This window comes from Mandrillus leucophaeus, unplaced genomic scaffold (genome assembly GCF_000951045.1).
Source record: "Mandrillus leucophaeus isolate KB7577 unplaced genomic scaffold, Mleu.le_1.0 Scaffold1, whole genome shotgun sequence".
Lineage (NCBI taxonomy): Eukaryota > Metazoa > Chordata > Mammalia > Primates > Cercopithecidae > Mandrillus > Mandrillus leucophaeus.
Genome location: NW_012098097.1, coordinates 11,926,741 through 11,937,807, shown reverse-complemented (window position 1 = coordinate 11,937,807; position 11,067 = coordinate 11,926,741). Strand labels below are relative to the sequence as shown.

Genomic DNA, 11,067 nt, shown 5'->3' with positions numbered 1-11,067 from the left:
CAACAGAGTGAGACTCCATCTCAAAAACAAAAACAATAAAACACTTCAAGGCTGGGTACGGTGGCCCACACCTTTAATCTTTAATCCCAGCATTTTGAGAGGCCAAAGCAGGAGAACCGCCTGAGCCCAGGAGTTCGAGACCAGCCTGGGCAACAAAAAGGACCCCGTCTTGACAAAAAAAAATTAAAATTAGCCAGTCGTGGTGGTACGTGCCTATAGTCCCAGCTATTCAGGAGGCTAAGGTGGGAGGATCACTTGAGCCTAGGAGGATAAGGCTGCCATGAGCCGTGATCACACCACTGCACTCCAGCCTGGGCGACAGAGTGAGACCCTGTCTCCAAAAAAAAAAAAACCCAATAAATATGATTTTCTTAAGTTTTGTATGTATGATCTTACCATACGGGAATCATAATTTACTTAGCGCTTCCTGCTTCATTGAATATTTAGGCTGTTTTTGTTTTGCTGTTATAAATGAGGCCTCAATAAATGCCTCCTCCTATGACCCCGCAAGCTTCTGCACTGTTCCCTGCCCACACGGTGTGGTGTGTGTCTGGGAGATGCACGCTCATTTTAATATTAGCCTACACAAAGCATAAGTAGACCAGAGCAAGAAATGATGGGCTCTGTTCCCAACCTCAATTTCAATCACGTTTCAGTGAACATTTTGAATTATCCACTCAGATTTCTTTCTGCAGGCAGTTCAGTTCATATATAATGATGTTGGTGTCATTTTTAAAAACACTAGTTTCTACAGTGCCTAAGCTGCACCTATGGGCATTTTTCTTGATCACTGTACCATCCCCCAAAGTATAACACCTGCCACATCATCTCTTCTGCGTCTCATCCCTCTAACCTTATACTTTTAGTCTCCTGGTGCCCGACTTGGAAAACTGGGCAATGCCACTGTGGGGCAACGGAAGTGGCAGAGTGGAGCCAGTGGGGCATGGCCTCTAGGGCCAGCCTGGCTGTGTGAATCCCAGCATTGCCCCTCCAGAGCTGTGCCACCTTGGGCAAGACACTCAGCCTCTCTGGGCCCATTTTGCCGGAGCAGGACAGGGTGACGACTCCGGCCCACTGGTGTTCTCTCGCTAGGCCCTACCAAGGCAACCCGACGTTCGACCCCGAGTTCATCCGCTCCAAGTCCACAGCCGCCGCCGGCCTCTGCTCCTGGTGCATCAATATCGTCCGCTTCTACGAGGTCTACTGCGACGTGGCGCCCAAGAGGCAGGCCTTGGAGGAGGCTAATGCAGAGCTGGCAGAGGCGCAAGAGAAGCTGTCCCGGATCAAAAACAAGATTGCCGTAAGTGCCGGCTCGCTCCCGTCTCTGTGAAACACCAGAGCCACTTGCTTGCGCTGCCAGTCAATATCTCTGTTTAAAATGGGTTGGCACGGCCCGCCGTCGTGAATTATTCAGCAGCGTGAGAGGATGCAGGCAGAGGCAGGGGCCAGACGGTGCCGGGAGCTGCTTGGTGTCCTTGGCCTCCATGCTCCAGAGGGCTCTCAGCCTTTATGGGAGCCTCTTAGACACTCAATGCTCACAGGACCCAGCCCTGCTGCCGCTGCAGCGTGCTACAGATGCCTCGTGGGGTTTTCCAGCAGCTTTCCAACTTGGTTTTGCAGGAACTTAACGCCAACCTGAGCAACCTAACCTCAGCGTTTGAAAAGGCAACGGCTGAGAAAATCAAGTGTCAGCAAGAGGCTGATGCCACGAACAGGGTGATCTTACTGGCGAACAGGTATTGGCTCCTCCCCGAGACCACCCTCCTGCTCTCAGACCCCTGAAAAGGGACAAGCCCACACAACTGCCTTGGGAGGAAGAGGAGGAAGTCCAGGTGGAAGCAGCCAGGTTGCCACTTTGACTTCTTGAGCTCAAAGTAATTAGGATAAACCTTGGCCTCCTGCATAGTCAGGGACCTCCACAAAATATGACCTATCGCGTGGTTCCAAGTAACCCACGCTGGCCTGGGACACTGGGTCCCACGGGGCTTGTTCCAGGGGCATTACTTGGTCATAACCCACTGTCACCCACCACGTGGCTTCCAGGGTCATTTTGCAGCCAGCAGACAGTCATTTCACAGATTACATCACGGTTTGGGGCTCCAGAGTAGTGTCGTCCACTAGGGACATAATGCCAGATGCCAGATGTGGATGTGTCACCTTAACTTTTCCAGCAGCCACATTTAAAAAGTACAGAGGCTGGCTGGGTGCAGTGGCTCATGCCTGTAATTCCAGCAGTTTGGGAGGTTGAGGCAGGTGGATCACTGGAGGTCAGCGTTCAAGACCAGCCTGGCCAACATGATGAAACCCCATCTGACTAAAAATACAAAAATTAGCCAGGCAAGCCGGGCATGGTGGCTCACGCCTGTAATCCCAGCACTTCGGGAGGCCAAGGTGGGTGGATCACCTGAGGACAGGAGTTCAAGACCAGGCTGGCCAACATGGTGAAACCCCGTCTCTACTAAAAATAGAAAAATTAGCTGGGTGTGGTTGCGGGCGCCTGTTATCCCAGCTATTTGGGAGGTTGAGGCAAGAGAATCACTTGAACCCAGGAGGTGGAGGTTGCAGTGAGCCAAGATTGTGCCATTGTACTCCAGCCTGGGCAACAGGAGTGAAACTGTCTAAAAAAAAAAAAAAAAGGCATGGCGGTGCACACCTGTAGTCCCAGCACTTGGAGGGCTGAGGTGGGAGTTTGAAAGTTTGAAACCAGCCTGAGCAACATAGTGACACCCCATCTCTACAAAAAAACATTTTTAAGTACAAAGAAATAGTTATAATTTTATTTAACCCCAAATATCCAAGATATTATTTCAACAGGTAACTAATATAAAAATTATCAGTGAGGTATTTCCTGTGCTTGTTTTCATTCTGAGCCTTGACACCCTGCATGTCTTTTTTTTTTTTTTTTTTTTTAATTTTTTTTGGAGACAGAGTCTCACTCCGTCACCCAGGCTGCAGTGCATGGCATGATCTTGACTCACTGTAACCTCCATCTCCCGGGTAATTCTTGTGCCTCAGTCTCCTGAGTAGCTGGGACCACAGATGCACGCCACCACGCCCAGCTAATTTTTATATTTTTAGTAGAGACGGGGTTTCACCATGTTGGCCGGAGTGGTCTCGAATTCCTGACCTCAGGTGATCCACCTGCCTCATCCTCCCAAAGTGCTGCGATTACAGGCGTGAGCCACCGCGCCCAGCCAAGAAGCACGATTTGGGCTTCTCTAAAGCATTTCCTCCCCAAAACTCCCCAAAAGCATTTTCATCGTTGAGCCACTGAGCCAGGTGCCGACGGGAAGCTCTGAAGATTCACAGAGGTGCAGAGGTGGAGGCTGGTCTGGTCCAGTCCTCTCACCGATGCAAATATGTTTTATTCTCTCTCGTTCTGCTTCAGGCTGGTGGGGGGATTAGCATCGGAAAACGTCCGCTGGGCTGAGTCCGTGGAGAACTTCAGGAGCCAGGGGGTCACGCTGTGTGGGGACGTCCTGCTCATCTCTGCCTTCGTGTCCTACGTGGGCTACTTCACCAAGAAATACCGGAATGAGCTGATGGAGAAATTCTGGATCCCTTACATACATAACTTAAAGGTAAGGAGTGGAGTCCTGGCCGGGCGCGGTGGCTCACGACTGTAATGCCAGCACTTTGGGAGGCCGAGGCGGACGGATTACTTGAGGCCAGGAGTTCATGAGCCGCCTGGCCAACATGGTGAAACCCCATCTCTATTAAGCATACAAAAAAAAAATTAGCCAGATGTGGTGGGGAGCGCCTTAATCCCAGCTACTGGGGAGGCTGAGGCAGGAGAATCACTTGAACCTTGGAGGCGGAGGTTGCAGTGAGCAGAGATCACACCACTGCAATCCAGCCTGGGTGATAGAGCAAGACCTAGTCTTTTAAAAAAAAAAAAGTGGAGTCCTATTCATCACTCAGGAAATCTGGGGAGGTCCCAGCAGGGCAGAACCAGCCACACGGCACCTTGACTTCTGTGATGAGGCTCAGGCCTCTTTGGGGATAAGAATGTAGCCCAGTGGCATTGCGCGGTGGCTCATGCCTGTAATCCCAGCACTTTGGGAGGCTGAGGTGGGTAGATTACCTGAGGTCAGGAGTTCAAGACCAGCCTGGCCAACATGGTGAAACCCCATCTCTATTAAAAATACAAAAATTAGGCTGGGCGTGGTGGCTCACACCTGTAATCCCAGCACTTTGGGGAGGCCAAGGCGGGCGGATCACCTGAGGTCAGGAGTTCAAAACCAGCCTGGCCAACATGGTAAAACCTCGTCTCTACTAAAACTACAAAAATTAGCTGGGTGTGTTGGTGGGCACCTGTAATCCCAACTACCCGGGAGGCCAAGTCAGGAAAATCTCTTGAACTCGAGAGGCAGAGGTTACGGTGGGCCAGGATCACACCACTGCACTCCAGCCTGGGTGACAGAGTAAGACTCTGTCTGGGGGCAAAAAAAAAAGAACATGGCCCAGTGTTGCTGTGCTGACGTCGTTTCTGGCCGAGTTACAAAGCTGCTCTGTCCAGAGTGATGGAAATGGCTGGCTTCTCCCAGGTCGTCCGGCTGGTCCCCCTCTAACCGCAGCACCAGACACAGCATGATTTGGAGAGCTGTTTTCTAGTAAGTAATAAGGCCGCATCACCCCTTCTAAGAAAGTGTGCCTCCCTGGGCAGGTCCCCATCCCGATCACAAATGGCCTGGATCCCTTGAGCCTGCTGACAGATGATGCGGACGTGGCCACCTGGAACAACCAGGGCCTCCCCAGCGACCGCATGTCCACCGAGAATGCCACCATCCTGTGCAACACCGAGCGGTGGCCGCTGATTGTGGACGCCCAGCTCCAAGGAATCAAGTGGATCAAAAACAAATACAGCAGTGAACTGAAAGCCATCCGCCTGGGACAGAAGAGGTGTGTGCAGGCGCAGGACCTGGACCAAAGCACCCCACTGCTCGGAAGCATGGCTTAGGCGTTTCAAATTGGTTCCATGGATGGGTGGGTCTTTAAATATAAGTACTAGCCCACAGGTTTTAAATTTGACCCGGGAAACAGCAGCAATAGTAAAGAATGAAATTAGGAGCTCTTTTCCCTTCCCCTGTCCCCATCACCCGCTGCTCCTGCAGGGAAAGGAGAGTGAGACGGAGGCTCAGGCCAGGGGTTGCCTCCCACTTGGCCATTTGCTGGCTGGAGGCTTGAGGTGGTCACGTTCTTGGGTCTCGTGGTCTGTATTCTCATCACAGATGAGAAACAATGGCTGTTAACGACACAGGTACGGTGACGCCCTGTCTTCCTAGCGGTGCTGGAAAATCCAATGGCGTGTGGCTATGAAAACATTTGCCTCTGGGGCCATAAAGCTACTCAAAGCTGCTTCCAGGCCAGGCGCAGTGGCTCATCCGTGTAATCTCAGCACTTTGTTGGGGAGGCCAAGGCAGGAGGATTGCTTGAGCTCAGGAGTTTGAGACCGGCCTGGGCAACATAGTGAGACCTCATCTCTCCAAATAATAAAAAAAAAAAACCTAGTTGGGTGTGGTGGCATGAACCTGTAGCCCTGTAGCCCTGTAGCCCTGTAGCCCTGTAGCCCTGTAGCCCTGTAGTTCCAGCTACTCAGGAGGCTGAGATGGGAGGATCACTTGAGCCTGGGAGGTCAAGGTTGCAGTGAACCCTGCTCACGCCACTGCACTCCAGCCTGGGGGAGAGAATGAGACCCTGTCTCAAAAAACAAAACAAAGCAAAACTCTTTCCATTTTCATCTCCACTCCCATAAGAGCACAGGGGCAGTTTACAAAGAAGCCCTTCGGCTCCTTTCAGGAAAGGGTGAGCTGTTGGGAACAAGTTGTGGGCGCCTAGGTCACCACTCGCTTGGCGCCGTCTCGCTCGGAGGGCAGGGGCTGCTGGTCGGCGCGTGCGCGCACCGTTCCATCACGAGGCCCTCTGCCGTGAACCAGCTTCCGTGCTGTGCCCGCAGCTACCTGGATGTCATCGAGCAGGCCATCTCGGAAGGGGACACCTTGCTCATTGAGAACATCGGCGAAACCGTGGACCCCGTGCTGGACCCTCTACTGGGCAGGAACACAATTAAAAAGGGAAAGTGAGTTGTTTCCATCTCCGTGGCTTGAGCCAGGTAAACGTCTTCGGGCCCGAGGCCTGGGCGTGTGCATGTAGGGAAGATGCCCGGAATGCCCTTTGCTTCCCTGGTAGGCAGCGGGGGCTTTGACAAAATGCTGACTGGAGGGAAGGAGCCCCCAGCTCCCGAGGAAAGACTGGAAAGGGGCCACATCCCCATTAGGAATATCTCCGCCACCGTTTTATCAGTGATCACCTCCAGACGGGGAGGCTTGGAGGTGACGTCTTTCTTCTTTCTGTTCTTAGGCATTTTGCAAATCTTGGGACTGCATTACCTTTAAAAATTCACACGAAATTCACACAACATAAAATTAACCGTATTAAAGTGCACAATTCAAGAGCATTTAGTACACTCACAATGTTGTACAAACACATCTGTCCAGTTGCACATCTTCAGCACCCCGAAAGGAAGCCCCACACCCACTGTTGTTCTTCATTCCGCCTCCCTCCTGAGCGCTGGACATCCACTAGTCTGCTTTCTGTGTCTGTGGATTTGCCTCTTCTGGACATTTCCTCTGAATAGAATCAAACAACATGTGTCTTTTTGTGTCTGGCTCTTTTTACTCAGCATTTTTTGTTTGTTTTTTGAGACGGAGTCTCGCTCTGTTGTCCAGGCTGGAGTCCAGTGGTGCAATCTCTGCTCATTGCAGCCTGTGCCTCCTGGGTTCAAGTGATTCTCCTGCCTCAGCCTCCCAAGTAGCTGGGATTACAGGCACATATCACCACGCCCGGCTAATTTTTGTATTTTTAGTAGAGACAGGTTCCCCATGTTGGCCAGGATGATCTCCAACTCCTGACCTCAGGTGATCCACCTGCCTTGGCCTCCCAAAGTGCTGGGATTACAGGAGGGAGCCACTGCACCTGGCCTTTACTTAGCATGTTTTTAGGGGTCATGCATGTGGTTGCACGTGTCAGTCCTTCATTCCTCTTTATGGCAGGATCACATTCCACGTGTGGCTGTGCGCATTTGTTTGTCCACTCATCAGTTGATGCATGGAGCTCGCATTATTCACTTTACAATTTTAAAAAATTAAATCTACCTTAAAAAAACGTAAATGTCAGAGCTGACAGGAGCCACCTTTAAATGCAGAGATGCATGCAGAAACCCAGAACAGGGTGGCAAATCAATATGCAGAGGTCCTAGACTCTGGGAAGGGCCTGGTGTGAGTGCTGAGGGGTTAAGTTAACCAGAGGCCCCTCAAAGTGAGCCCAGCTACAAAGAGGGGAGAGGAGGGTGTAGGGTCGGAGAGAGGCACCCCCCACAGTGGATGAGCAGACCCCGGGTTGCAGTCCTGGGAGCTTCCAGGATGGACTGATGTTACAAATGGGTCTGGGTCGGGGCTCCCAGAGGAGCACAGCGTGCAGCCAGAAGGGCGTAAACCCTGCTGCAAAGATGAGCCTGCCCACCCCAGGAAAGAGCAGGTGCGTCTCCCAGAAGGGCCCACGTCACAGGCCGGGGAGGAGGAACAGACAAGGAGAGGTGCAGTGCTCTTCCAGGGACCAGAAGGAGGGCTCAAGGTGGCGGCCTGGCCTGGGGCGGGGGTGAAAGGTGGTCTGTGCTTGTGTTCCTCTCCCCTGGCCACTGGGAGGCCCACTAACCCTTTCCTCCGCTAACCCCAGGTACATTAAGATTGGCGACAAGGAGGTGGAGTACCACCCCAAGTTCCGCCTGATCCTGCACACCAAGTACTTCAACCCACACTACAAGCCAGAGATGCAGGCTCAGTGCACCCTCATCAACTTCCTGGTCACCAGGGATGGACTCGAGGACCAACTCTTGGCCGCTGTGGTGGCCAAAGAGCGCCCAGATCTAGAACAGCTGAAGGTAACGTCCTCAAGGTCAGTCACACGGGAGGGGCCGTCCCACGCAGAGGGGGCCGGGTCACCGTGAGGCCCTGAGCAGGCCACCAGCCCGGTGTGTGTGGTTGCTTCTCTCTGAAGGTGCCTCAGTATGTCCCGGGGCATCGCAGCTTCTCGTACGACAGGATGGGTCCTTTCCTTCCCTGCTGTCCCCTCTTCCAGCTCCCAAATTTAATTCTAAGTCACATGACTGCTTAAAGAACATGAGTCACAGCGGTCCTCAGGGGGCTCTAAGCTCCAGAGCGCTGCCCTGCAAGAATGGCCTGGCTGCCAGCCCTTGCGCCCGCCATAGTGCATGGGCTCAGGAGGCCCAGGCCCGCCTGTCCCCATTCTGCCCCCTACAGTCTTCATGACAGGAAGCCTCAAGGCTGGGAGCAGGCCCAGGGCCTCTCTGAGGTTCCAGGGGCTCCGCTTTTGCAGCCCCTGAGCTCGTTCCTCCTGCTCAAAGCCTGAGACGTGGCTAAGCCACACGGCTACCCGAGGGAGGCCTGGGTGCCCGGCGGACAGAGCCAGGCCATGCAGTGACAACCGCACCTCCCCTTGCAGGCCAACCTCACCAAGTCTCAAAACGAATTTAAGATTGTTCTGAAAGAGCTGGAAGATTCGCTCCTGGCCCGTCTGTCGGCTGCCTCGGGGAACTTTCTGGGAGACACAGCTTTGGTGGAGAATCTGGAGACCACCAAGCACACAGCCAGCGAGATCGAAGAGAAGGTCAGAGCTGCCTCAGTGACGTGCCCTGACAGCCAGGGCATGGGAAGCTGGGCCACGGGCGATCGGCGCCTCCCCCACCAGCAGGGAGAAAAGCAGCTTCAGTCATACATGCCGAGCCGGCCCAGGGCAGGAGAAGGGGCCCGAGCTCCCATCCTGCACCCAGCTGCTGCTGAGAGCCCTCGGGTGGCTTCCCAGGGAGCGAGGCTGGTGGCTGGGAATGAGCCCATCTGCTGTGTCATTCAAACCCCTTTTGTTTGTGTCGAGGTGGTGGAGGCAAAAATCACGGAAGTTAAAATCAACGAGGCGAGAGAGAGCTACCGCCCAGCTGCGGAGCGGGCGTCTCTGCTCTACTTCATACTGAACGACCTCAACAAAATCAACCCCATCTACCAGTTCTCCCTCAAGGTGCGCCCTGCAGCTGGGGCTGGGTGCCTCCCTCGAGGTGGGGCTGCATCTGGGCGCCACAGCCAGGTCTGTTGCCCGCACAGCTATCAGGCAGTGCCAGGGCCACCCTCAGAGGGCAGACCTGGTCCAGCCTGCAGACGGGGCTGGAAGTAGGGGAGCCAGGGGCCCCCATCAGTCCTACACCCATTCTCCCCAGGAGAGGGTATGAGCTGCTCCCTCCTCCCTGCTCTTCCCCTGGTGCCTCCAGGCACCCCCAACCCAATCAAAACAAACTGGATGGCCTGACATGGTGGCTTACGCCTGTAATCTCAGCACTATGGGGGGTCGAGGCAGGTGGATCTCCTGAGGTCAGGAGTTCAAGACCAGCCTGACCAACATAGTGAAACCCCGTCTCTACTAAAAGTACAAAAATTAGCCAGGCGTGGTGGTGCATGCCTGTAATTCCAGCTACTCAGGGAGGCTGAGGCAGAAGCATCGCTTGAACACTGCAACCTCCCTCACTGTGGAGGGTGCAGTGAGCCGAGATCACGCCACTGCACTCCAGCCTAGGCGATGGAGCAAGGCTCTGTCTCAAACAAAACAAACTGGAGGCCACCACAGGTGGCAGGGAGTGATGGTGGGGAGCGGTGGCGGGCTCCATCTCTGCACGTCTCCATGACTCTGGGTGGCGGATCCACAGGCCTTCAACGTGGTATTTGAGAAAGCCATCCAAAGGACCACCCCTGCCAGTGAGGTGAAGCAGCGGGTGATCAACCTGACGGACGAGATCACCTACTCCGTCTACATGTATACCGCCCGGGGGCTCTTCGAGAGGGACAAACTCATTTTCCTGGCACAAGTTACGTTTCAGGTAATGTCTAGCCTCATTGCTCCTAGTGTGGTCCGTGGACCAGCAGTGTCAGTGACCCCTGGGAGCTTTGTGGAAAGGCAGATTCTTGGGCCCCCACCCAAACCTGGTGATTTCAAACCTGCATTTTAGCAACATACCCAGGTGATTGTAAAGTCTGAGATGCCTGATGTGGAACAGGCCTGGGGCTCTCTTAGTCAATATTCAGGAAGCTGGCACATTATTCCAATGGGAGCTAGTAAAGGGGTGGTGTGGCAAGGAGAATTTCACAAGGAAATGTCATTTTACATGTAAGTTGTGCTAAGTAAATAGTCCTCCATTAGTGCTTAGCCCACTGTGGGGTGACTGATGTTTCTTAAGAAATAAGTGTATGAATAAACAAATATTCCTCCTGTTTTATACAGTCCTGCTAAAATATTTAAAGATCTGCATTCTCTGAAACTGATTAAACAGCCTGTCTTAATTTGTTTTGTGCTGCTATAATAGAATACCCAAGGCTGGGTAATCTATAAACAATAGAAATTTATTTCTCATGGTCCTGGGGTCTGGGAAGTTCCATATGAAAGTGCTGGCATCTGTCAAGGGCCTTCTTGCTGTGTCATCCCATGGTGGAAGGCTAGAGGGCGAGAGAGAGCACAAAAGGGGCCAAACTCCTTGTGTAACAAACCCACTCCATTGATCATGACATTAAGCCATTGACTCTGCTCTCATGGCCCAGTTGCCTCTCAGGCCCCACCTCTCAACACTGTTGCACTGAGGATTCAGTTTCCAACATATGCTTTTTGGGGAACACATTCAAACCATAGCACAGCCCCTCTGCAATTTTGTTTACACTGTGCCATACGTATGGTTGGAAACACTAGTTTTTGTTGTTGCTGTTACTGCTGCTATTTTGAGACAGTATCTCACTCTGTCACCCAGGCTGGAGTGCAGTGGTGCAGTCACAGCTCACTGTAGCCTTGAATTCCTGAACTCAAGCAATCCTCCCACTTCAGCCTCCTCAGTAGCTGGGACTACAGGCATGTGCCACCATGCTCGGCTAATTCTTCAGTTTTTTAATTATTTATTTATTTATCTTTAGTAGAGACAAAGTCTCACTATGTTGCCCAGGCTGGTCTTGAACTCCTGGG

The 11,067-nt window shown here is 52.9% G+C and overlaps 1 protein-coding gene across 1 annotated transcript in view; it reads left to right on the top strand.

Moving 5' to 3' along the window:
- Positions 1-11,067, top strand: part of DNAH17 (dynein, axonemal, heavy chain 17) — a 172,697-nt gene that overhangs the window by 135,282 nt on the left and 26,348 nt on the right. The window contains exons 61-69 of the mRNA XM_011966878.1: positions 1,093-1,300; positions 1,621-1,736; positions 3,389-3,581; positions 4,667-4,902; positions 5,957-6,079; positions 7,735-7,939; positions 8,521-8,685; positions 8,950-9,090; positions 9,770-9,940. Of these exons, the coding sequence (XP_011822268.1) occupies positions 1,093-1,300; positions 1,621-1,736; positions 3,389-3,581; positions 4,667-4,902; positions 5,957-6,079; positions 7,735-7,939; positions 8,521-8,685; positions 8,950-9,090; positions 9,770-9,940 (1,558 nt within the window). The remainder of the gene's footprint in view (positions 1-1,092; positions 1,301-1,620; positions 1,737-3,388; positions 3,582-4,666; positions 4,903-5,956; positions 6,080-7,734; positions 7,940-8,520; positions 8,686-8,949; positions 9,091-9,769; positions 9,941-11,067) is intronic.